The sequence below is a fragment of the Apaloderma vittatum genome, unplaced genomic scaffold (genome assembly GCF_000703405.1).
Source record: "Apaloderma vittatum isolate BGI_N311 unplaced genomic scaffold, ASM70340v1 scaffold9322, whole genome shotgun sequence".
NCBI classification, from domain to species: domain Eukaryota; kingdom Metazoa; phylum Chordata; class Aves; order Trogoniformes; family Trogonidae; genus Apaloderma; species Apaloderma vittatum.
In genome coordinates this window covers 77,224-104,930 of record NW_009701862.1, presented here as the reverse complement: position 1 = coordinate 104,930, position 27,707 = coordinate 77,224, and the positions used below count along the sequence as shown (strand labels likewise).

At 40.2% G+C, this 27,707-nt stretch overlaps 1 protein-coding gene across 1 annotated transcript in view; it reads left to right on the top strand.

Annotated features, from left to right (window-relative positions):
* The first annotated feature begins 12,057 nt into the window (after positions 1 to 12,057).
* Positions 12,058 to 27,707, top strand: part of MTUS1 (microtubule associated tumor suppressor 1) — an 86,442-nt gene continuing 70,792 nt past the window's right edge. The window contains exons 1-2 of the mRNA XM_009879310.1: positions 12,058 to 14,112; positions 16,355 to 16,550. Coding sequence (XP_009877612.1) covers positions 12,058 to 14,112; positions 16,355 to 16,550 — 2,251 coding nt within the window. The remainder of the gene's footprint in view (positions 14,113 to 16,354; positions 16,551 to 27,707) is intronic.

Sequence of the window (27,707 nt, the reverse complement as noted above, 5' to 3'; positions counted from 1 at the left end):
CGACGTCCTTTAAATCATCACACTGCTGTCACTGCTTGTATGCAGTACAGATTTTCCCTCCATCAGGCTTATAAAACCAGTGAACTCAAAACTTAAAGGGTTAAATGTGAGGTGAGCTGTATTGCAGCCTGGGTAGTTTATACATGGCACCAAGTCCTAGGGATTCTGGAGAACTACTCTATGTACAAGTGAATCATCTGACCGAAGGGGCTGTTCAGGAAAGTTAATGTGTGATCTGCCCTTGGAAAAACAGCTGACTTTCTCAAAAATCAGCCAAAGGAAGAGAAAGGAAGTTTTTGCCTGTTAATCATGTAACTCCTCTTAAGTTGTCAGTTATTCAAGGATTATGATCTAGTTTATTATAAAACCAGGGTTCTGCTTTCTCACTCTGTACGACAGAGACAGTACTCTGCCAGTGTGTGCAATGTCCTCTAGTTGCATGTATCGCTTGTCTCAAGGGGAGGCTGTAGCAGAAGGTGGAATGTGACATTGGGTGTGTAACACTTCTGTCACCACCCATGGCACTGATTTTCATCAGTCCTGAGTTAAAATCAAAGCTGATGTTCCAATATAATGTATAACTGTAGTTCTAGGGTATCTGCAATGGTCTTGTGATGTGTATAGGTTTTACTACTGTGGGAAGCTGTCAAGTCAGTTAAATAGTTGGATGAAGAGAACTGTTTGAAAAGTTAAAATGCTTTTCAGTACTGTGATTAAAGCTTTGATGTAGGGGCTTGGATATACTGTAAAATAAAAGGTAGACTATAATAGGTAGCATTTGATTCTGATGACTAAATTTAAGCAACCTGATTCAAGCAAAAATATCGAAATAGAATCATGGAATGTCTTATGTTGGAAGGGACCTTAGAGATCCTCTAATCCAATCTCCCTGCAATGGACAGGGAGGCCCTTAACTAGACCAGGTTGCTCAAGACCTCATCCAGCCTGGCCTTCAACATCTCCAGGGACGGGCATCCACAACCTCTTTGGACAGTCTATTCCAAAGTCTTGCCACCCTCATGCTGAAGAATTTCTTCCTAAAATCCAATCTAAACCTATTCTTCAATTTAAATCCATTTCCCCTTGTCCTGTGGCTGGATTTATGCTGCTTTGAATCTTAAGGAAGAAATTTGTAATTCTTTGCTAGCCTTAAAGCATTTCTGGGGGGTTTCAGAGGGACTGACAGAACTGTTTCTGTACAGGAGCTTTGGGTCCCGCTGTTGCCCTGCAGATGCAGAACCCTCGGCAGGGATGCTACTGCTCAGGACTTGACTGAAGCCCCTTCCCTAGAGCCGAGGGGGATCTGCAGGGAGCCAGGCAGCAGCCTGCAGATCTGGATCCCTTCCAGATCGCCTGGATGAGACCAATAGCCTTGCCCTGGCAGCCTTTCAAGCGATGTGTGCCCAGCTTGCCCTTCTTTCCAGTCCTTCACACGTGAGGTCCTGGTGGAATTTCAGCCCTCATCAGGCTGCAGGCAGCCTGTCGGCAGCCATGTCAAACAGCACAAGGAGATCGTTTTTTCTGGAGAACACTGACTGCAGCCTGCTGCCTTATAATGTAGCGTAGCGTAAATCAAGCTCTTTTCTCTGAACAGCTCTCTGAAACTGTCATGGCATCTTTCTTGTCGTTTGTCTCTTGGAGAGGTGCGGTGCTGTGTTTAGCTTGGCAGAGCCTCTTGGATTCAGAGGGTTGTTCCTTCTGGGATTGAAAGGCAAACAAATGAAAAATGCAAAAATAATAAAACATAAAAATAAACTCTTGTAGCAGGACTGATCTCACTGTGCGAAACAATTTCCTTCGTAGGGAACATAATGTTTTTTGAATATAAATACATGTCTTTTTTTTCTCCTGAGACTACATTTGGAACAATGGTTGTGAATTGCCCAGTTGTTCCACATGCCAGTTGTGCAACACTGTAGGTGAAACCCTGGTGAAACTGCTGGGATTGATAGGGTTTAAACTACTGTTAAGCAATACCTACTGAAAATCCTCAACAACTGCTGCACCTTTAGGACTTCTTATCATTGGGTTGGAGCTGTTGCCTATTTTGCTACCAAAATATTATTCCCTGTAACCAGATTATTGCAATTTTGTTAGATTTTGTTCACTATACATAAGCAGTATCCTTGAAGATTATTTTTAAGTGTAGTAACAGCTGTTCTTTAATTGTGAAGTACAGCATCTTCAGAATTAAATTCTGCTGTGATACTGTTGCTATGCAAAAGTGCAGTCCTAACTTGGTGGTAGCACTGCTTGTAGAGTAAGTGAAGCTGTTCTTGGCTGGCTGTAGTCTTTGCTGAATGAATGACCATTTCTGCTTAGCAAGCATCTTTGAGTCTGCAAAAACTGCGAGCTGGTTAAACGTCTGACCTGGTTAATGTGAGAAATCCTAAGCGTCTTGATTAATTCTTCCATTTGTACTGTAAAAGGATATAATGACAAAAATGCTGCTTTTCCAGTCATTCATTAGAGACCGTGTTGATCTGCTTTTTCAGATAAATTAATCAGGTTATAGATTTGTTACACAGAATAATCCACTAAAGCTAAATAATACTGCTGTACTTACTGTATTTTGCTTGGCTACAGATTACTTTGAGAGCACTCCAAATGCCCTGTAAACTAGTTCATATTATATGTTGGTGTTAAATATAGCCAGTAGCTGAACAGCGTCTCAGTTTTAGGTGAAAATCTGCAAGGACATGCAGGGCATGGGAGCAGATGAGTCTTTCTGTGGGCTTAACTATCTCATTCCATCGATGCACTCACTGTACAGAATACTGATAATGTCACCTACATGTCGCATAGCACTCGTGCCAGGGCTAGGGGCACAGATGCTTCATAAAGTTCAGAAACATGAAAAGTTTGAAGTCAGCACATAACCTTAGTGTACTTGCTTGGCATTAAAATTAAATTATAACGGCAAATATTTGATGTGGAAGTTAATAGTAGTGGTTAAAGTCACTTCTGCTCTGATTTGTCAAAGAAACTACTAAGTTATGGCTCATTGTTAGGAAACAAGAACTTTTTTTTTTTTCAGGTTTATGACTGGCATTTTAGCCACCCATTTGCAGCGCTGTACTGCTTCTGCAAGCTGTTTCTGCTGTTTTCGTCCTTGCCGTCTTGTGCCTTATACTTGTCAATCAAGAAGAGATTAGCAGCACACCATAAGTCTTCACTTAATTGAATATCTATAGACCTAATACTCAGAGGGAGTATTCTAAAACATAATTTTTAAAAAACAAACCATCCAAAAAAAATCCAAACCACAAAACCCCAAAATGTCAACAGCAGTAACACACCCCTTGTGTTTTTCTTGGGAATCCAAGGTATAATGGCTATTGTGCAGTGCTTCCCTGTGTACTTGTTTCTGCACTAGGTTTTACTTCAGCTAGAATGAGAAGCAAGTGAGACAGCTCTGGAAAAGAGGAGAAGCTTGTAACAGAGAGTACAGAGGTTGCTGGGGGGACTGTCTGGTTCAGAATAGGACAGCCCAACTTCTACTTTGAATGTTTGAATGTTCCAAGGAGGGTATGTGGTGCTGATGGCTAAAATTTCTGTAAAGAATGAGAAATGACGATGAAGAATGTATGATGAGACTTCGGGAAGACTGCTAAGTATCTGAAGACTGTCTTGACACTTGAGGATGTTCCTGAAGAGCACAAACCCTATCTCTCTATCTGCTCAACTTTAAAGTTTCACATATTTGCTGTATGTGAATGGCTGGGTGGATCTAGCATGAATTCACAAAACATGTGGATTCTAAATCTATTACCACCTTTTTTCCTACACTGATAATATTTCAATCTTATAAGGAAAATTCCTGTGAATAATGCTGACTCACTGTTTTGTAACTTGAAGATATTGAAACATAGAATGTACTCTTTAAATGGTAGCAATGTAGAAGATCAGTTTAGCTGAATTCTGGGAAACTGAGAAAGTGAGCGATATTTGTAACCATTATCTAGTCAAAGAACTTGAACACTGATTAGGATTGTTAAACAGAGGGCTCTGACAGTCTCAGTCTTGTTTGTGCTTTGCAATTCAATCAAGTCTTTCAAAAAGGATGACTTGAACCTTGACCTTCCAAGGAAGTGCCATAATAAATGTGCCATTGTGTTGTTTTTCTTCCAAGTTACAGCTCCTTACTTTCATTTTGACCTGAAAGTTTATTCCTTCTTGTACAAGAACACTTCTATGAATTTAGTTGTGATATAATAGAAAAAAAACCACCCAACCTAACCCCAAAGCATCTTCCTGAATAGTCATCACTAGTTTAACCGGGATGCAATAACTTAATGTCATTCTTACAAGTTCCTGTAGACCTACTCTAGGTGATCCGGCTCTGGTAAAGGGATTGGACTAAATGATCTTACGAGGTCCCTTCCAACCCCTGACAGTCTGTGGTTCTGTGAACAGACTAAATGTTGCTCTTTTGGAGAACAATGCCTTTGTTTATGTTGGCAAAAGATAATTATGAAATTATGAATGAGAGCTTAAGTTGCAAGAGTGTACATATCCAAGTGAGAGGCGCATTGGTGTTCTCATCTGTACGTTCAAGTAGGTAGCTTTGGTTTTGTTTGATCATGCACTTATCTCAAACAATAAAGTTTACTTGCTTGCTTGCGCTGTCTTTTATAGCTGGCATTTGTCACTGGCTTTTGCACGCTTCTCTCTATTGCTTCCGTGAGTTTCATCTTGTCGGTTGATGTAAAACAGTGGTGAAAGGCACGTGTATTTGCAGAACTTCCTGGTCCAGGGAGTTACACCTCCAAAATCCAAGACACTAGCTGCCATTCCTAGGCATTGTTTTCATGTATCTTGGTTATTTAAGTAAAAGATGGACTTAATTTTCTTTGAAGAAAAGTCACTGGAGTGGTCTTCTACTTCTGAATACAGCGTTCTCCTGGAGCTTACCATACAATAAAAATTAGAAGTTGACAGTTATTAAAGGAAGAAAAATTCTGTTATCAAGACACTGTATAAATCCATTGAAGTATCTGAATGTATTATGTGCTTACAAATAATAGTCTGAACTTCTAAGATGGAGACAACAACCTAACATCCTTAAAGACAGACCAACTAAGATGGTCGGAGTTTGTGAACAATTAGATAAGGACTCTTCATCATGGGAAAGCAATGACTATGGGCAAGGAAAAGAAGAGTTCAAAAGCAGCTGAAGCTTTTTATTGAATCGATGCTCTGAGGACTGAATCACTGGAAGCTGTGAATTTGGGGAAAGTGCTGTTTCTGTTAGGCAACCATTTAGTCACTAGTAGGAGCAAGCTATGAGGGTAGATGTACCTGTTAGCATGAGCAGTCATAAGTTTTTGAGTGGTTTGGTGATCCTTTGTCATGGTTTGAAACGTGTTACGGGAAGTCAGCATCTCTCACACAACTTTAGGATGTCTGATTTCTGCAGGCGTATGCTCAATTGCCTTACCACGTCACTTCTTCCGTACCCTAGTGCCAAGATTTAACTGCTTAAAATTCATGCTCCTTGGTTATTATCACTTGTGTGTTACGCTGGTGCTTCAGTCTTGAAGCAGACTGGCAAGTGGCCAACAAGAAGAGAAAACCTGATGGTTCATGCCTGTGAAAGTGGTACTGCTCCTTCAGTTAAACGTGCCTGTAGGATTGCCTGCAAACACAATTTGCACGTTATTTCTGCTTACCACAGCAATCTGGAATTTTTTTTTAAATGGCTTTGGGTAAAGCATACAGATGTTGCTTAGCTACTCTGTGGGTTGGTGTTGGTTTGGTGGTTGTTTTTTTTTTTGTTATAAACACAGCACTTTCACGGAGCCAGCACTGATGATAACTGTGTGTTCTTAAATAAGCAATTCCATGAGCATATGAGAGTTTCATATAGTTTGCCTCTAGGAGTGTGTTGTACTTGTAAAATATGAATGTTTGGATTAAGTTGTTTTAGGAGCTTAATTCATCCTTGCTTCTAATAGTTTAAATTAGTTTGGCAACAGGCTAGTTTGTATCAGGATGTGACATTCCTGAGGCTACACAGGGAGCTCTGGAATTGTGATTCTGCGCAAATGCAGCATTACCTGAAATTGCTGTTTTTCCAGTGCTTTCTGATGGAACATGTGTGAGGAACACTGGACAGAGCATGTTGAGAGGGATGCCTGGTTTCCGCAGACTGCTACCATATCTTCCTTCAGGTGTATATGCTGGAAAAGTCAGACTTGTGTGATTGTCTTTCCAGAACACAGTCAGGTAAACTGGTTGTAGTGTAATATGTTGGCACATGGAATGCATTAAATGGTTTCTAACTTTGGTGACTCTGGTAATTGTGACTGTGTAGTGTGGTTTTCTGCTGAAATACAGATGCTGATGGTGCATATTGTCTAGTATCAAAGCATGTTCAGTTGATGAGACCACTTCTAGGCTGCCTTCCTGCGTGTCTGAGCACATCCTCTCCTTCCAGATTTATTCCCCGCCCCGTGCCCCCTTCTCACCCCTTATACAGGCTGTACAAGCACAGCTCACGGGTTTCAGTAAACGCTGTGTGATGGTGTGGGTGGAAGAACTGAGTTCCAGACGGAGTACCAGGAAAAGTGTAAATCCGCATTGTGACCCTAAAACAAATTGACTTGTTTTCTTGTAGTAATTTGTAAATATGTAGCTTGAGTATCTGTTGTAATCGATAGGGGTTTAGTTTCTGTTTACCCAGCACTGAACAAGTCATGATCCCTCTGCCCTTTTGCAGGAAATCCCAGACACCCCTTCTAGGTTAGTAGAACTGCTGAGATCTTGCTCCAAGCCCAGTTTTGCAAGTTGTAGTGTGTTTCTTCTAGATCTGGGGCTTCTGGCAGCTGATCTCTTCTCCTTTTAGGAGAATCCACTTGCCAGGTTCTTTTCACTGTATTTCAAAGTGATGCTTCTGTGGCTCCAAGTTCTTGTATCTGCTGGGGAAGGGGAAAGCTTAGAGCTCTTATGGATAAGACTTTTTTTCTTTCAGTGTGTAAGCACTTGAAATATACAACTGAAATTTGGCAAGTTGAGCTTTACTGAAGGCATGGAACAGCTGAATTATTTTGCACTGCACTGTAGGGTGGTGTGGAGGCCAGACATGCATAGTGCTTGTTGATAAAAGACAAGCTCAAAGCAAGTTTATTAGTACTATTTATTTTAGAGAATTCCCCAAGTCATCAGTTGCCAGGGACAGTATGTTCTTAGGAAGGGCGACTCTTGTGTCTGTGCATATACTACTGACCACTTCTATCTAGGAGATGCTAGCTGAGGTTAACTTTTCATTCAGCTTCCTGTGGCAGATCTTTTTATATAAAGACGACCTTCTCATCACTAGGAAGTGTTCTCATAAGCCTGATGAACATACTAGTACCATCAGAGTTACAAAATTTAATTCTTTTGAGGACTAATGTTCATCTAGATTACAGATTTTTACACAATATAGGTAATCATTAGGTGTACTTCACTTTATATGCAGGTCACTTTTAGGACTCTAAATGTGGATATGAAGCTGTATTTTAAGCTGCATAGTTGCTCATGAAAGTATTGATTACTCAACTGAAAATTTGATTTCAAAATAGTTGAATCATTGGTTTATTACTCTATATTTCCTGGTTATGTGAAGGTTCAGAGCACTGAGTGATCAGACTTTAAGATGTGCATGTACATTTGTTTATACAGCTTTAACAGACTCTCATTTCTCTACTTGGTCTCAAAACTGCTTTTATTTTTGTTGAAGCCTCTTCAGCATCGGTTGGATCAAGGTTTACTTAGCTGCCTGTATTTTTTCAAATTTTGGCATTATTAGTTATGCATACTATAAGTTAACATGTCATTCTTTAAATTCTTGGAATCTCAGTTTTGCTACATTTTGATATATTCAAGTTCTCTGTTTTCTGTGTGAGAAGGCTTTTGGAAGGGGTTAGACTGCTGATTGGATCTGGGCTAATGCTGAATAAAAATGGAATCTTAACTGTTTGTGGCATGACTAGGTGAGCAAGTTGTGTTATGGGCTAGTCTCCAGACAAGTTGAAACTAGTTTTAATGTTTTGAAACAACAGTGAAAGCAAAGTTTGCAAATATTTTTTCAGCAGTTGACTCTGTGATTGTCTTAAATCAATAGAAATGTTCAAGATAGATTCTCGCCCTGCCTTCAGGGAAGACTTTTTTGGAAGAATTTTTGAATTTGCCTTCGTTTTCCAAATGGAAGATGAAAATGAGGATGCTAAAATTGTTCATGCTTCTATAGGGATTGAATAATAGTGTTCAGGTGAAGAATTTAGACAAGGCTTAAGGAGACAGGAGATTTTAAGCTAGTCAAACCATTTTGTCTTGAGGGAGGAAGGGAGGGCAGAGGAGGGTGCTGTCTTATCTCAGGAGCTTGTTTCGGTATTCCATGGTCATTTTACCCTCATTCTGAGACAGATGTTTAAAGCCTTGTGTAAAGACAAGGTTGTGGACCAGAAGCATGTAATGAGCAAACAAATTTCTGCAATTCTAGAACGGTCTTGAGTGCTTCTTCGATACTCAAAACTGTTTACAGGTCCTATAGCCTGTCTGGAATTGTTATGAAAAAGCATTTAATTTGCATGTAGTTAGTCAAGTTATGTTTTCGGCTGAAGAAAATAAAGCTTAAGGAAAAATGTCAGCTTTCAACATCTTTGTCAGTGACATGGACAATGGCATTGAATGCACCCTCAGCAAGTTTGCTGACGACACCGGATGGTGTGGTGCAGTGGACTTGCTTGAGGGAACGGATACCATCCAAAGGGACCTTGAGAGGCTTGAGAAATGGGCCAGTGCAAACTGCATGAGGTTCAACAAGTCAAAATGCAAGGTCCTGCACCTGGCTCAGGCTAATCCCAGGCACAAATACAGAGCACATGGTAGGTTGAGAATAGCCCTGAAGAGAAGGACTTGGAGGTATTGATAGATGGGAAGCTGAGCATGATCTGTCAGTGTGCTCATGCAGCCCAGAAGGCCAACCGCATCCTACAGGAAGGCTGGGGAGGGGCTTCTTACAAGAGTGTCCAGCAATAGGACGAGGGGAAATGGGTTTAAGCTCAAGAAGAGTAGAGTTAGATGGGATCTTAGGAAAAAAAATCTTTAGTACAAAGGTGGCACAACGGATACCCCCTCCCTTGAGGTCTTGAAGGCCAGGTTGGATGAGGCCTTGAGTAACCTGATCTAGTTGAGAGGGATCCCCTGCCCATGGCAAGGAGGTTGGATTAGATGATCTCTAAGGTCCCTTCCAGCCCAGCGCATTCTATGATTCTGTGATTTTTGAATGATGCATGCTTGCTTTTACTAACTTACTATTCCCTACTTAGAGTGTGCTGACTTTATTTTATATTTTCCAAAATATATGTTGATAAGAGCTTGCTTTCTTTCCCCTGCTGTGGTTTCCAAACCAAAGTGATTTATATGGTTTCTGTGAGGATTTAAATTTCTTTGTTAGAGAACAAATCAAGAGTTGTTTCTCTTGTCATGGCACACTTGTTTCCCAAAGCAGTCATTGATTTCTGTACAAAAATATGATCAAGAAGTTATTCTTGAATGTGTCTGATCATTTTTGGTGGCAAGTGTCCTTCTCCTTCCTGCTCTTTGATTGGAGAGTGGAATCTGTTACTCCAGACATGCAGTGGTGTTCAAGAGCTGTTGAATTTCCCTGTTCTTCAGTTGGGAAACTAACCTTTGTCAATGAACACATCTTCAGCCAGATTTCCGTGTTGGATCCCTCCCATGTAGACTTTATTGCTCTGAAAGTAATGCTTTTTCCTGCCTGATCCCCCACCTCACTGCAACCACATCTTACAAATCTGAGGTTCTTCTTACCTCTCGTCTCATTTCGGATACTAGAAACCTTTTCTGTGGAGTCATGGTATGGAAGTCATTCAAACTGTCCAAAAGCAACTGGATCTTCGCTCTCATTCGTGTACTTGTGGATTTAGTACCTGGGTGCAATCTTAGTGCTTGCTATGAACTTGTCCTTATGTGTTTCAAATGCGTTTCATTAGTTTTTTGGGTTTTGTTCCTATCACCACCTTCCCCCCAGCCCCTTGCTGCTTCTGTAGGGTTTTGGGTGAGGATAGATATCTCTGCCCTGCTGGAGAGGACACTGGAATTGTTTCCCCATTTGCCTTATGTTGTGTCATCTTTATAGAAGAGGGAGACTGTTACTATGGAGGGAATTTCTCTCCAGAGACTCTGAAGGGGACCCACGTGCATCTGCCTGTTGGCTACCCCAGCAGCACAAAGGCAACGTACTGGTGTAACCCCAGAGCTGATTGTGAACCTCCCCATCTTCGCTTTATTTCAGCTCAGATGTCTTAAGGTCTTCAAAGGAATTGTCTTGAGCTGCTCAGCCATGCATGACTTCCTCAAAAGGCAGGAAAAATGCCTTCGATGCAGAGCAAAACTGCTGTCTGGGTGTCTTGCTTTCAGCTGGGGTAGACTTAATTTTCTTCCTAGTAGCTGGTATAGTGTTGTGTTTTGGATTTAGTGTGAGAATAATGTTGATAACACACTGATCTTTTTAGTTGTCACTAAGAAGTGTTTATCGTATGTCGAGGACTTTACAGCTTCTCATACTGTGCCAGCGAGAAGGCTGGAAAGGCATGAGAAGTTGGGAAGGGACACAGCCAGGAGAGCTGACTCGAACTGGACAAAAGAATATTCCATAACATATGACGTCATGCCCAGTATATAAACAGGAGGAAGCTGACCAGGGACGGCTGCTCGGGAACTGGCTGGGCATCAGTCAGTGAGTTGTAAGCAGTTGCTCTGTACATAAATAGTTGTGTATATTCTATTTTTTTATTACTGTGATAACTTTATTTTTTATTATCATTATTATTTTCTTAATTTTCTGTCCTACTAAACTGACTTTATATCAACCCATGAGTTTTAATGTATTTTTTTTCCCCTGTTTCTGTCTGCTATCCCACTCAGTACAGGGACTGAGCAAGCAGCTGTGTGGTGCTTAGTTGCTGCCTGAGGTTAAACCGTGACACTGGCGTTGTTCTGTGCTATGTACATCAAGGGATGAGCACTGAGGTTCTTCACTGTGATTCTTAGTATTGCTCCTGTGTTGCAGTTCTGGTGTCTGTTCTAGACCTGAGCTTAGACAGCAGCATTTCATCATTAAGAGAGATCTAAACTGTAATAATTTCCTGTCTTCATGTGAGCTTGTACATAATAACATATGCATGGCTAGATGTGGTCAGACTGAAAATCCACCTAACGCTGCATCCTGTCTCCAGCAGTAACCAGGGCTCAGTGCTGGGCGATGAGTGTGAGAATGGGATAAGCGTGTAGCAATTCTTCCCTAGAGTTCTCCTCCCAGCTGCTTGGAGCTTGGGACTGAGAGCTTGTTGCGTCAGTTTGGTATTCAGTTTTGGATAGATTTTCTTACATGGTTCTTACCTGCTTGTGTTTGAGCCTGGGTAAGCTTTTGGCCTGCGAGCACTGTGTGGTAAGAAGCTTCATAGCTTGACTGCATGCTGTATGAGGAACCAAGCCCTTCTGTTGGGTACCTGCTATTGCAAGAGGGGAAAATGATGGTTTATTCTATCATGCAGTCCCTCAGACACCTCTTTCCTATTGGAGCCAGATCTTGTGGGTTGTTCTTGTGCTTGTGTCGAAGCCAAGAAGCAAGTATCTGAGAATGCAGCCCTAAAGTCACACTTGATTACAACTGACCAAAGGGTTCAAAAGTTGCTCTGCAGTCAGGGAAACAGAAATGTCTTTGGAAGGTAAGCATGTGCAGGCAGAATTGTAAAAGCCTGACATGCTTAAGTAAGTTGGTCAAAATGTCTGCACTTGATTCAAAGACTAATAGCTTAAGAATGCTTACTCTCTTAAAATTCTGGTTTGGCTAATCATTTTTAATTTCTTTTTAATTCCAGAATTTCTGAATCCTCTTGAGAAGCATGAAAACAAAGAACTACTTTTTAAATATCTTTCAGAACAGTTGACACATTCCAAGGAAAAGCTGCAAAGTGAAAGAATTTACATTCTCTGGGATTTTTAAACACATATAAAATGAAAACAGTTTAAAATTTAGCCTTCAAAATGAATGCTGGCAAGTCAGGTGACAAAGCAAAGAATGGCTTCAAGTCTTCCTTACTTAAAAGGGATGAAAATGGAAATAACTACGCCTGTGACAGAGGTATACCGTCCTCAAAAAATTGCACCACCAAGATACACAGTAATTCAACTGACCAAAATATAGTGACTGAGAATGAAGATGATGCTGTTCTTGAAAATAAGAGTGACTTCAGATGTATTCGTTTAAAACAGCAGTGTATTGAAGCACTTCATCTGCAAGAGACACCTGGTAAATACAACTGCACAGGAGCTCAACTGGGAGATGCAGATGCTGCATGCAAGTCTTCTGTGAATGAACAGACTTTTGTATATCCTTTGAACTGTGACTTGAAAGAAACAACAGACTTACTGAAAGGTAATGTTGCTATAGCAAAAGTACAAAATCAGAGTATCCAACAATCAGTGCCTTACAGTCAGACTGACTCTAATTGTGTATTACCCCTTCCTCCTTCAGAGCAGGACATGCAGTCCCTGATAAACGACAGAGCATCCTGCCAGCTGACCACATTGAGTGTTACTGGTGTTATAGGTCAAACTCTGGACACTGATCAAAATGATGACAAGCATCTGAGGGAAACACTAATCTCTTCTGAAATATGTATGAGAGAGAAATTTGGAGGAACCAGCTCAGAAAGAACACCTAATTTCTCCTCTGCAGTACTGGCTTCAGAAAGCCCAGATGCCTGTTCAGGACTTGAAGTATATCATCCTGCCTCTGTAGGTGTCGAACACTGTCTAAAAAGCACAAACAAGACTGCTAAAGAATCCCAGGAAGTGGAAGCACAGCCTGTAAAACTAGCTGCTGCATGTATAGATCCTTCTAGGCGAGATCTATTATCACCATACGTCAATATTAATGAAGATGACCAAGTGAAATCCTTGCAGGATACCCCTGACCATGATGAAGCTCGGAATTCCAATGCTGAAACATGCATGGGTAGTCCTGCAAATAATGTGCGCCTTCTTCCAGCAGATAAAATGGGTGGAGAACAAGTATCAGAAGGAACTAGTGAACCCTTAACCAAAGAACAAAGTACCTCTGGCAATGCTGTTCTTCAGGATATGTGTGACGTCTCTTTCAAATCTTGTAGTGTACCAAAATTAAAGAGGAGTGTTATGCCTGACCTGCAATGCGAAGCAACTTTTGTGGTGTTTAGTCCTCTGGCTGGTGAAAGCGATTCTGCTCTGTGTACTTCAACCCCTATAGAACGATCAAAAAATACAACTTTTTCTGTTTCAGCTTTGGCAGAACTTGGAGACAAGTCTCCTAAACTAAGACCAAACGAGGCATTTGTAGGAGAGCGTAGTAGAAGACCTGTACTTAAAGCTGGTTCAGGTCAAACTGCAGGAAAACCAGTGGGCAGGTCTCCTGTTGGGTCAACAATAACCAAAGCGAAGAAATCAGAGATTGTTAGTTTTCCCAGACCTAATTTCAAAAATGTTAAGCCAAAGGTTATGTCTAGACCTGTGCTGCAGTCAAGAGACAGTGCAGCACTAAAGAAATCTCCCCAGTCCTCCCAGTTATCAGCCGTCTCCTCATCTCCATTGGTTGCTTCCCTGAGGCAATTGTCCCCCTCTGTAAAAGTGCTGAAAAAGAGAATAGATCTAACTAAAGATACTAATGTGGAATTGCCAGTGAATAAGCCCCATAAGCTACATCTTAACAAACACCTCCTCACTAGCCAAGTCGTACATGCCACAACACATCCCAGAAACTCTTCCCACAGGACTTCAAAGACGCCTGTCTTAAAGCAGAATCCGGAAGACGTTGGCAAAGCAAGCTCTACCCAGTCATCATGCTCCTCTGTTTCTGCCGCACTTCCAATGTGTGTGGAGGACTCAAAAGAGATACTCAATGATAAAATGGAAAGTTCAAATTCTTTAGTGCAGCCCTGTTCTCAAGACATCTACCCGACCGGAGGTGTGAAAGAGCAAAGCGGCAATATGGGAGTTCTTCTAGAAGCAGCCGTGTTAAAAGATGTGGCAAATGAAACATTTGACCTGCACTCCGTTCCAGTGGTAAGTTTTTCTTCTTTACATATTTAATTAAATGTTTTGTACTTTTTGGTAAAGGCAATTCTGCATTGCATAGTGCTGAATGGAAATTGGGGAATGGGTTTTGGGTCTCCAAATGTAACCAGTGTCTCCCTAATAAAGGGAGTGAAGAAATACCATTTTGCAAACTGATTGCACTTGACCTCAAGTGTGATTTAGTGTGTTCAGCTTTCATCTTATTTCATGGTACAAATTTTTGGGGGCATAAAATCTTCTTAAGACCTTGCAGTTGGTAAGACTTCTAATAAAAACAAGCAAGTCTTAATTTAGTCAGACTGCTAAAATTGCATAGCATTACTTGGTGAGGTTTTTCTAAATAGAGCTTCTGTGGTTTTTATCAAGATAATTCTAGTGGTGCTGTAACTTTAAATAGACATTAAAGATAAATTGCTGTTTTCAGTATTTTCTTTCAAAATGTGCTTTAGAACTAATTTATTCTTTTTACACTTTTGTATACATTTTATATGTTTTTATGCTTTTAATAATGTAATAACAGAAATGTTGTGCATATATTGACAGTAACATTGTCACACAAAACCCAAAGACCAGCAAGTTGGTTAATCATTTTATTTTTAACATCTTAATTTAACCGACTACTTGGAATAATTTGGGAGTTTGTTTATTTGAAGTAGAACCTGGACTCATTAGAATAGTTAAGAGTAGCCAGGAAATTTCTCATGCAGAGGGCATATACCTGGTTTTGGGCAGTCAGCCAGCTGGAAGGTGCAAACTTCCTGGCCGGGAGGTATGCGTGTGCTGGTTGGTTGGGAAATATTTTTGGATGAGTCAGTTGCCTGTCAGGAGAAACGTGCTGCTTTCAAATACTCCGAGAGAAGGTTAGAAAAGAGAACGATGGGAAAGGAGGTAAGAGCTTCAGGGTTGGGTCGGCCAGGGCTCAGGTAGGGACACAGAGTTAGTCTTGCTGCTATATGGATTCCATCCCGTTGTTCGCTTTTGGGTTCAAGAGCATGTGTTAAATTGGTGAAGTGGAGGCGGCAGCTGTTACCACTTGGTGCTGTCTGAATTTTTGTCAGGTTTTACTGATTTGCCAGAAAAACTCCAATAAAGTTTAGTATGTGGAGAAAACTACTTCAGGTACAGCAGAGGCAGCTATCTATTTTTGAAACATTATGGAAAAAAATATTAATATTCTTTATTATATTAAAGAATTTATCTTACAAAGCTAAATGAACATGAAAGCAACGTTGTCTATTTTAATTCTAAAGTCTTTCAGAGCTTGGATTCTACTTCACTCCTTTTGATGCTGAGAGTTGCAGAGAATGCTTTTAATTGACCCTGATGCCAAGATGGGAATTTTTATGATATGGGTTGTTCTGCTGGTACCTGGAAAATCAATACAGCAAATTCTTTGAAATGTGCAGTAGACTAATCACCTGGACTAAATTTAATAAGTGGTCTTCTGAAAAGTACAGATTAACATCTGAAAGTTAAGATGAGGATTGGAGTCAGAAGTGGAAAGTGCATTAATATGACCAAATCTCTGCATATTGTCTTGAGCCATAGAAGGGCATACAAAGAGCTGTACATTCTTATGACATTACCTTTACGGGATGAACTTTATGCCATGAGTGGTCGTGAGCTAGTGCCTACAGAAACTGGAGCAAGAATTCTGTATGAAAAGTAGATGAGTGCTACATATAAAGCAGTTACTTTAAACATGTCCTGGGTTCACTCCTGAATTTATGTTTTGTTTACAGCAACTGAATGTGAAAGTTTTTAACCTGTTTCTGTGTTGTGACATAACACCCAGATCAGGGAAACCTCTTGTAGGGGCTATGGCATTTCAGGGAGTACAGGACAACTAACTTGTCAGTGCATCAAGTTGTGCAGTTACTTGATAAATAATCTTGAGATTAGTTGTAGTCATGTAATTGAACGGCTTAATTAGACTTTAGGGAGGAAGAGGAGGAAATTCTGATGTAAAATTACCTCTGTAACCTCTTTAGTATATTTATCATTGACAGTGATTAGCCTCAAACAAATGGTTTTGTCTTACTGAAGGCCATTCAGGAGATGACTCTTGAGGTTCTGAACTGCAGATGAGAACAATGTGACAGGAAAGATCTAAGCTTATCCCATACAGGTGTGGTCAGTATTTAATTTCAGATACTGGAAAGGGAGATGTTCAGCTTCTCACAGTGGTAGTAAGTTTTTTGTCGTTAGCTTGTTTGTTTTTGAAAAACAGATGCCTTCTGTGAAAGATGGAACTACACAAGGGAAGAACATACCGAAGAAAGGCCCAAGCACACTACAAAGCACGTCGGCTCCCAAAGTTAAAACGGTGCCATCCGTGTTGCCCTTGAAGAGAGGATGTGAAAATAAAACTATCAGCACAACTAAAGCACCTTCTGACAAAGGAGCTGTTGTGTCATCTAGCTGTGGTAAGAGAATTTTTCACTGGTATGCTACAACTTAACCAGTTCCTTAGAATTAAGATATCATACTTAATGTATTTTGTGACAGAACTTTTAGGATGGTACAGAGCTATATTTTTGGTGCTAAATATGATTTTGTCTAGATAGCACATTGCTAGTACTGGGAGGAGGAAGAAAAAGGTGGGTTACACCCCATCATTGTAAAATCTCATCTTGTAAAGAATGTGTTTAGGAGGGTATGGTGCTATTAGAAGAAACAATATTTAAATACTGTTATTTATAGTTTGGTTATATAACAGTACTTTTTGGAGTTACAAGCAAAATCATTCAAAACATGTAAAAGCAAAGAGGAGAAAATACAGAGCTCAGGTACGAAGCGTTTATGATAAGCAACTGTATGCTATCCCAGTGGGAATGAGCTCTTATTTCAGGACATAACATATTTTGTTCAACCTAATTTTAGTACAGGCCTATACTTTCTAGAAACGGGAGAACATAGTTGAAGGAGAGACTAGTGCTTAAGCTGCTAATTAAGTTCAGCCTGATTAGTACCAAGGACTGGGAGAATCTTGCATCTAGTCTGTAGGCTGCTGTTCAAACGTGGTGACTGGAAGCTACATTCTGTCATACTGTAGACATTCAGAAATGCTTCTGTAGATTATGTGCTTTTTTTAACCAAGTGTGGCAATGTAGCTAATTGCAAAGGTAGCCTGGCTATAAATGACTATGTTACAATACACTGTAATTTGGACAGTGTGCGCACCCAGCTATATCCAGTAAAACCTGTTCTTTTTTTTTTTTTTTACCCCACGCAATCTAAGATTATAAAACACTCCAAAATACTCCTCTTAATTATATTCAGGTGGTGAAGTGTAATAAAATCTTTATCTGTAGGCCTTTATGGCATGTATCCTCAAAGAAAGTGGAGATAGGCTATTCTCTGACTTGAGCCTTGCTAATGTGAGGACTTGCTCGGTGAACTAGTTAGCTACCTGTAAGCCACCAGTTTCTTGGAAGACTCCTCACATCTCTAAATACCAATTTAGAGCTTTCCTATCTGTAATTCTCTTTAAAAAAAACCCTGAGATGAATATAGATACATATTTAATTTTAGATTATTAATCCAGAGTAGATTTATGACACCATCACTATAAATATAAGCGTGGCTGAGTTACAGAACTAACTTCTCTTCATAAAAAATATTTAATAAAATATCAGATACACTTTCAGAAGATGCGGAAGTTATTTGCTGTTGAAAATAAAACTTTTACTCCCCAAGCTTGTTTAGCTGAACTTGTCAATCCTTCACTTGTTATATCTTGAAATTAGGGTGGTCAGTAGAATACCTTCCAAATTTTCCCTGTTGAAAAAAATGCTACTTAAGGTAAAAACATGGAGCAGCACCTTAACATTTCAGACTTGTGCTATGATCTGACAAGACTGGAACTTTAGTGCAGCATGTAAGAATTTTTTTCCTCCACGCTCTATCCCCAGTCCTGCTACCAACGCCCACCCTTCCTAGCACCCTTCACTTTGCAGCACTAAAACACTGCATATGCTAAGTTCGCTTCCCTGTCCCTTGCCAAGGGAATTCTAAACATGGTTCTTTGCTCCCTAGTAAACGTGCTACAGATGCAAATCAGAGGATCGGACTATGGGATGGGGAAAGGTAGGAATTACTTGGTTTTGCTACCAAAGCCCTGCTGTATTGCATTACCTATCTATCGCTGCTTACTCCATCTGTTTTTAAAGCAGCAGTTTGTAAACCAAAGCCAGTTACCTGTATTAGCTAAAGCCTTACTCTAGGGAAAAACTTTTTCTTCCAGTTAAGTCATTTGAATGTTTTGTTTTAAACTTGTGCCTTGATATAAATCCGACAGCACAGATAAATAACTTGGTAGCTGTACAGACAGACCAGCCAAATCCAGGATGGAAAGGGCTTCTGAAGGTCACCTAGTCCAGCCCCCCCGCCTGTAACTGGGTCACCACTGAAGTCAGACTAGTTTGTTCAGGCGTTTGTCAAGCTGAGTCTTAAAACTGTCCAAATCCTAACGACCTTGGTGCTTCCTGAGGTGCTAATTCCTAACTACTTGCTGGCTGTACTTGGATCATTGGGCAGGAAGACAAATCAATGTACTAAGTCCATTAAATACTCTGAGCAAGAGAAGTGATGGTGTAGCTCTGTGTGATCCCTCACATTTATGTTGAGGGGGAGAAGCATTCCATCTGTCCTAAATATATTAGTGTGTGTACTATTCCCAGAATAATCAAGAGCTTGTGAGTGGTGGATTGTATCATGCACTGTGTTTTCTAGTGGGAAGCAGGAAACTCCCATACAACCAAGAAGTAAATGAAAAAATGCCCTGTTTAAAATGCCAATTATAAGATCCTCGTGTCTTGGCAGGAGTTGAGATTTTAGTAAATTTTCACTTGTAAATGTAAACCTTCAGTTTTCATTAGTAACATGCTAACCCAGTAGGAACCATGTCTTCTAAGGAAACTCCCTGGTCCTTTCCTGAACAGGGGACATCAGGAGAGGAAGATTTCTATCTCAAGTGTTACGTTTTTGTGAGGTTATTAAACTACTTTAAGCTAGAATTAACTTTTTATTTATTTCAAAATTGTTGCTGATGACTGTTGACCAGTATTTGGTGTATCTTGGCATGAATAAGAAGCTGGCTCTCTAAAAAGCGAGCCCAGCTTGATTCAGTTTACCAGTGTGGTTTGTGAAATGATGAAGCCCCATTTTTTGCAGCAAACCTAGAAATTAGGTGACTGTTGCAAAGTAGTCGCCTCAAAATTACTTCTGTAACTATTTGTCTCTATTTCGTCATAAGAGAGAATGGCCTGCAATCACATACTCATTCTCAAAAAAAAATAATTCTTAAATTCTCCACAGCTATTTCTTCCATGGTGGTTTGCATAGATTTCTGTAGTACTGGATCACAGGCAGTATGCTTTTTGCTATGTTAGTTTTCTGTCAGAGAAAACGTTTATTAGAATTGAAGGCATGGAATGAGGTGTTTGAGTTACCTGTTTTTTTACTGGAAGGCATGTGTATTTTTTGAGCCCTGGTTCAGGACTTTGAACCAGTCCCAAACTGAAAGCAACTACTGTTTTCGTTGCCAGCAAACACACACTGCCTTCTAATTGGGTGTACGTAACCACTGTGGAGGAATAATAGCCTGCTAATAGCTGAGGGATGGTTTGGAAAGAGTCATGTTTTTCCCTCACTTAGAGGGAGGGTGAAAGGGGACTGGAGAAGCCAAGGAGCTTTGGTGGACCCATCGAAGATCACTCCGAGTCCTACTACCAGCCCCAGAAGCCACGTTACCACCCATGCACTTGGATGGAAGCACTGTGACAGTTTGAGCCACAGGAAATTTTGATTTGTGTTTGAACAGCGTATAGCAGGGTTATAAATAATTTGTTTAGATCTAAAAATGTAAATGCCCACCACTGCCTTTTATTTAACTCTCATTGCTGACTACAACCTACCTGTAAGTAGGTGAAGGAATGGAGCTTTACCCACAAGTAATATTTGTGGTATGCTTATACTTCACCTATACCTCTGCCTTAAAATTATACCATTGCTTTAAATTGTTTCTCACTATATGAAACTTCACGTTGTTGTTGAGGTCTTAGCTACGAGAGCTCTGCCAAGCCTTATATGTAATTGAAAATCGTCAAAAAAATTGTTCCTCTGCTTAGTGTTAAAGACTTCCAGAAATTAACAGAAGCCAAGAAAATCATGTTTGTAACCAAAATGTCTTTGGCTGTCTGACAGTATTTTTCTGATGTTTTGTGTACTGTATTCTCTCTGATACAAGTCACTGATACCTGGCTAGCAGAGTTATGACCCTGTGCTTCATTACTAATCGAGTAGTACTCTTTCTCTTGCTATTTTTTAAATGGTATTTAACTAGAGTAATGGAAGCTTGGGTAGAGAGAAGCTTGATAGTCTGAATTCTGTGTTTCCTTCAAGATGGTTTTGGACAAGTGAGACCTTTTCATAACAAAAAGTTTATTATACTAAAGGATTTTTTGAGTGTTCTGCAATTAACTGAAGCATGGGAAAAGTAATTCCTCATATGCTATAGGAAATATGTTTAAGTTGCGTAAGACCACAGCAAGTTTAGTGATAACTTTGAAATTCTGATTTGCCTGTTAGTTTGTAATAGCTAAATTCCTTTTATTGAATTTTGGCCTCATCTTATGCTTAAATTTGCAATTCAGAGAAGCTTCCAAAACTAAAACCAGAACAGGCCATGACAGATTAAGAGCGTTGTTGCTGTTCATTGCACAAAGAATGGCCTTTCAGATGGGAAACTGAAACCAAATGATTTCAATGGGTTTTCATACAGCTGGAAACATGTATAAACTTGGTAATTCAGGACTTCCTGGTATAGCCTTTCACAATCCTAGTAAAGCAGAACCAAAACAATGTAGTTCTAGTAAGCCTTCCCACAATCCTTGAGTCTCTGTTCTGACACTGGACCAGGAGCTAAACCAAACTGCAAATCACTTCTTAGCATGTATCAATTCTGCTATCTACAGCTCATCTTGAGTGCCCTCACACACCACATGCAGGATAACCAGGAGATCGGGCTCGGACAGCGCTGGTTCATGAAAGGCAGGTTCTGCTTGACCAACCTGATCTCCCTCTATATGACCAGGTGACCTGCCTAGAGGATATGGGGAAGGCTGTGGATGTTGTCTTACCTGGACTTCAGTAAAGCCTTTGATACAGTCTCCCATAGCAGTTTTTGCTAGAGAAGCTGGTGGCTCATGGCTTAGACAGGCCTGCTCTTCACTGGATTGAAACTGGCTTGGTGGCTGAGCCTAGGGAGTGGTGGTGAGTGGATTTAAATCCAGTTGACAGCTGTTCACAGGTGGTGGTCCCCAGGGATCAGTTTGTGAGCAAGTCCTGTTGAGAATTTTTATCAATGATCTGGATGAGGGTATTGAGTGCACCCTCAGAATTTGCAGATCTGGATGACGAGTTAAGTATACCCTCAGCAGATGACCTCATCAGCAGATGACAAAATCGAGCAGGAGTGTTGATTCTGCTGGAGGTTAGGGAGGCTCTACAGAGGGATCTGGACAGGCTGGATTGATGGGCCGAGGCCAATTGCATGAGATTCAGCAAGGCCAAGTGCCAGGTGCTGCACTTGGGTCACAACAACCCTGGGCAGTGCTACAGGCTTGGGTAAGAGTGGCTGGAGAACTGCCAGGCAGCAAAGGAGTATAGGTCTGCAGCTGGCTGAACGTAAGCCAGCGGTGTGCCCAGGTGGCCGAGAAGCCAAGAGCATCAGAGCCTATATCAGAAATAGTGTGACCAGCAGGAGTAGGGAAGTGATTGTGCCCCTGTACTCGGCACTGGTGAGGTCCAGGCTTGAATACGTATTCAGTTTTGGGTGCCACAGTGTAAGAAAGACCTTGAGGTGCTGGAGCAGGTCCAGAGAAGGGCGATGAAGCTGGTGAGGGGTCTAGAGAACATGTCTTTTGAGAACATGAGGAAACTGAAGTTGTTCAGCCTGGAGAAGAGGAGGCTTAGGGGAGACCACGTTGCTCTCTACAAATCCCTGGAAGGAGATTATATTGAGGTGGGTGTTGGTCTCTTCTCCCAAGTTACTAGTGATAGAATGAGAGGAAATGGGCTCAAGGTGTGCCAGGGGAGGTTGAAATTGGATATTAGGAAAAATTTATTTAGTGGAAGAGTGGTGAAGCATTTAAAGAGGCTGCCCAGTGAAGTAGTTCAGTCACCACCCCTGGAGGTGTTCAAAAAACATGTAGATGTGGCACTTCGGGACATGGTTTAGTGGTCATGATAGTATTGAGTTGATGGTTGGACTTCATGATCTTAGAGGTCTTTTCCAACATTTATGATTCTATGATTCTACTATATGACTCTTTAAAGTTGGTTAGACACACTACCAAGGGTAAACAAAATATTTTAAAAGGCAGGCATAATTTCTGGAAACAGACAGGTCTTTTTCTCAGAAGGCTGTAGTGGAGAGCTATTTGTAAGGGTATCCATATAGTTCCTTGTGAACAAATATGAAATGCATTAAGATCTGCAAATAAGGTTTAAAATTTAGTTTCAGCCAGCCTTTTGATGCCCTTTTTTTTCCTTCTTTGCAGAACAGCCTATTTCTTTTATGGATCCTGAAAGTGCGTTTCTCATACATTAACTATCCAAGATCATAATTTGTTCCTATGAGTCCGGATTACTTGGTCCCTTTTTCCTTTCTTTAATGCTTGTGTAGGGCTTCATTACAGTAATTAAAGCTTGTGTTTAAAAGTTAACTTAAAACTTCTGTATTCCCCTTCAGAGGTGTAGGAAGGAGGAAACCAATATATATCTCTCTATTGAGCTTAGAGTCTGTAGTCAATAGTATGACATAAAGCTTCTCCGTCATCCATCTTTGGTCATTTTTACCCAAAGTGCTCCACTATGAATGTGTATCTTAAACAGTTCTCTTTTTAATTTGTGGTCTGAAGTGGGGGAAATCTTACCCAGTGTGTCTGAATGGACTTTTGTACAGCTGATTGGTTTGTGAGGGTTCTGAAAGCAGCATTCAGCTGTAAGGGCTTAGGAGCCTTGCAGATCATCCCTTCAACTCAAGCAATTGCAGGACTTCCCTGGTAATGTTGCCACTCCAGTTTGCCCTCAGTTCCAGGCTATCCTCAACAGGAATGGTGTGCTGGAAGCTGCCTGGAGCAATGTATAACCTTGTGCCAAGTATTGACCTCTAAGCCTCTGCCTCAGGTGTTGGTCACTCAGGTACAGAATGTTCAATTTACAATCTAAAGCCAGAAAGGAGCCATAGAATGATGTAATCTGAATTCAGCGTAGTCAATTTGCTTTTAGCTTTGGCTACGGAGAAAAACTTGCATATAGTAGAAACTTGTCTATAAGTAAAAAAACTTGCTGTAACTATTTTCTTTTGTTACTTGTTACTTTTGGGATAGGTACTGCTCATGTTTTGCAAGCGTTACACAAAGCTCAGCATAAAACCACCCATTTGGAATAAACTATTTCCTATTTAGCTATAGAAGTCAAACTGACATCCAGAAATGAGTAGAAGCAGAAAAGTTTTTGTTTGTGAGGTAATATGATATCTGTTACAGTGAATGATTTCAAAGCAATTTGATTGATCTCTGGTTTGGCATCCTTGGGTGTGGTCCTCTGAGTTTTTGGGGGTAGGGGGAGAAGGAGGGTGTGGGAAATAATTGAAGATGAACTTAATCTTTTTTTTTTTTTTTTCCAAAATATCTGGTATCTTCAGTGTTAAGTTGACTTTCAGCTTCCACAAGGGATTGTTCCATCCTCTCAGCTTTGTTTCTGATGCTATCAGTGACCATACTTTGGGAATTAAAGTTTTTACATATGTTTCCAGACTTCTTGCAGGTGATTTCTGACTAGTCCTATCAGGGTTTTAATGTGTTATATGTATGGGAAGAAGCATGATCATACTTGCAGAGGCTGATACTAACATGCTGTCAGAAATGTGGATGCATTTATAAGAATATTCTTCTTTAGGAGCAAGGTGTGCACCACTTCCCTTCAGGGAAATTTCTTGGTACCTAGTCATTTGCTTGCAAGGACATGCTGGTGTGTATTCAAATAACTCTTCACCTGTACTGGTTAGTTCTGAATTCTCTTAGAGTAGAGGTAAAGGAGGAGAGAAGTAGGAATCCTCATCCTTCTGAAGAACATTGTATTTATGTTTTGCTACAGTGAAGTTCTTTCTTCATAGAAGGAATGCACAAACTCCCACATTAGAAAACTTAACATATTTATAGATAATGTGGATATAAAAGCTGCAAACTGTCAAAAAATTCACAGTGCATAACATGGAGTGTGTGCTATGAAGGGCTGGACATTAACGAAAAGCATTGGTGGTTTTCTGCCTTAGCTTTCCTTGTAGGATGCTGATTTGACTTCTTGTGCCCACTACTCCTAATTCCAATAGCTGTGTTAAAGCTCGTGGTTGGGGTTTGTTTGTTTAAGCCAGGATGCAAGCAGCTTATGAGTGTCTCCTGATAAAGCTGGAGTGGGCACTCCCTCACTCTGCAACTGCACTGGGAAGCTGGTGTAAAACTGCCTGATGTCGTAGGAGATGCAGTGTAACTCTGGGGACATGGTCTCTCCTATAGGGCAGCTCTAGTTCAGCTTGCAAAATTAAAAACCTAAAATTGAGTAAATGCAGTAGACAGTACTGCAAGTGGGAGAGCAGGTGTGATTTGGACTTGAGAACAGGGAGGAGAAGGGTTGTTTCCAGATGGTAGAGAGAGTTGAGTCTGAGAGAAGATCAGGAAGGGTGGAGTCTCTTATGGAAGTGGTTAACTGGAAGGAAGCCTGCCACATTGCAAAACGAGGCCAAATAGGAAGGGGAAAAGTGAAAATTTAACAGTAGACATACATGAATGTTTTTCTCACCCTCTCTCATCCCTCTAGCTGAAAACACCCCAGTTGCTCTTGTGGCAGTGGGAATATTTGAGGGAATATAAAGGGTTGGTTTGGTGGTTGTTGGCTGCTGTCAACTGTTACCCCTTAAATTACTAAATCTCTCTCATAAATATTTCAAGATCCAGCAGTAACTTAACATTCTTGTCCTTGTCCAAGTTTATGTTTAGCAGCTGAGGCATTACTTGCACCATAGCGTAACTGAGTCCTGCCTTTTCTTGGGTCATATTGGTAGTAATTTGAGTCTTTAAAAGGGAGAGATAACTAGAAAGAGATTATCTGTAGATCTTAAGGAGAGTTAAGAAACATACTGTAACCACTCTTTATTCCTTGAAGGATCACTTTTTTATATATATATATATATCATAGCTAATATTGCTGAGTGGCTAATCAGGCAATCTGGGGAGCTTGTGGCCATCAGGAAGCGGTTAGTATTGCGGCTGCTTTACAGTGCTCAAAATAGCAACCGTAAACACTCTTACGACTATGTTAAGATTGATCTGCAGAAAACAGTATCAAAGTCCAGTTTGTCTTTCCATGATTTCTTTTCTCCTTTCAATAGATGCCGAAAAGTAGCATGTTTTCTTGAAGGTTTACTCACCTTGCTTTGTAAAGACCTTGGGCTGTAGGCTTGGATTGGGCTTTTTCATCATGCTTAAGATTATTTTTTTGAAAGCTAGCAAGTTCAGTACGTCTATTCTAGAGTCCTCTAGATTTTTAAACTTGCAGGAAAAATCATAAGAGCATAAGACTTAAATTGAAAATTCAACATAGTCAAGATTTATGGCAATGAAAGGCCAAATCAACTATTACTGCTAGTTTTAGGGTTAAACAAAACCAACAACAACTAAGAACATCCTTCTCAAGAGGTGTTTTGCACTTAGTGTGCCCTAAGTTTATGTTTGGAAAAAGCTTCCAACCATTCATTTCCAAATGTCTTAATAGCTCTGTAGATGCCAGATACTCTGTGCTCAGTTCTAGGTGTGAAATGTGTCGATATAATTTGAAATAGTGGACATTTAGTCTCAAATTAGGTGAATACATGTTCAACTTTACAATCTGCCTGGTGTCAACAAAATCCCAAATTCATCACTGCTGGCATATGTTTATTCTCTCAATTTGAATTTTTTAGATTCCAGTGCTGTTTAAGGGAAGCCTTAATTTATTCTTGACAATAGCTATTTAGGAGGGATTCATATGAGAGGATAATTATTTGAATAAGGATATGAAATCTGACTTCAGAGCTTCTTGAAAAATGAGTTTTGTGCTTTGCTTATTTTCATTTCAATACAAGAGATACTTTAACATACTTGAAGTGGTTGTTGCATAGATACTTTTTTAAAAGAATTGCCAATTCATTACTACCCTGTAGAGGAATGTGGTATTTCTAGTATTCCACTAAATTAAATAACTGATGAAAGTCTGTTACTTTGCTATTATTTGTTGTCTTTACAATAATAGATCACTGAATACCCTGCTTTTATGCTTTTGTCCAGTGCTTTTGTGTATACACTGTATTTTCTTGCTTCTGTCAAAACCTTTGCATTTAGTTTTGTGTGACTCCTTTAATGGGGAATAGTACTTATAAAAACACTTTGTAATACCATTGTTGTTAGTTGAAGTAACACCTGGAGTAGTTGCTTAATGATCTTGTCATGAGTTACAAGAAATTCTCCCTCAAGCTGGGCTATTGAAAAATGTGTTTGAGTGCTTCAGTAATTGCTTTAATAGAAGTGTTATAGGAAAGCACCAAGCAGTAGAAGAACTACAGAAAGAGCAGGGGTTGTCTGTTTGACATGCTGCTGAGACTGGACATCCTAGAGCTTGCTGTGCTCCCTGACTGGGTTTGAGTTGACAGCAGATGTAGAGTATTGCTGCATATCAGCATCTGCAGAGAAGCCGGGCTGGTTGCAAATCATATATAGGGAATGTGCTGTAGGAAAAAAATGTCTTTACTAAAAGAATGGTGAGGCGCTGGAACAAGCTTCCCAGGGAAGTGGTGGAGTTGCCATCCCCAGAGGTGCTCAGAAAACGCGTATATGTGCCGCTCCAGGATACAGTTTAGTGGTCATGGTGGTGTTGGTTTGGCGGTTGGACTAGATTATCTTAGAGGTCTTTCCAAACCTTAATGATTCCATGAAAAGAGACTGAATGTTTTCATATACTCGCCTCAACCCCTCTTGAGTAAAAATAACTGTGAACAAAACAGGATTTTGTTCCTGTACCTTTTGAACTGGATGAAGGAGTCCAGCACAATAGCAGTTGGGCAGCCCACCCTTATCTTTAAACAATAACATGCAGCTGATAAGCTGCATTTGTTCCCCTAGTTGCCTTTTGAACTGTAAAGCTTTAACTTACTAAGTCATACAAACTTAACATGCGGTGTTTGTACAGCAACCTTTTTATGTTTGTTTGTTTTTTGAGGAGTGAGGTTTGTTTGGTTTTTGTACCTTGTTTTGCTAAGAGGCTATTTAGAAAAGGAATTTCTGACGGTCTGGATTAATTACATTTCTGGTATGTTGATCCATTAGTGAAAAAAGGTTTTGGAAAACATCGTGGAGAGGTTTATAAAGCTGTTGGATTTGTTGTATGAAGTTCAGATGTCATGGAATTTATTTATTTATTTATTTATTTATTGTCAAAGAAAAATTATTTCAGCTATGTTGTCTGGAGTGCTGTGCTTCACAGGT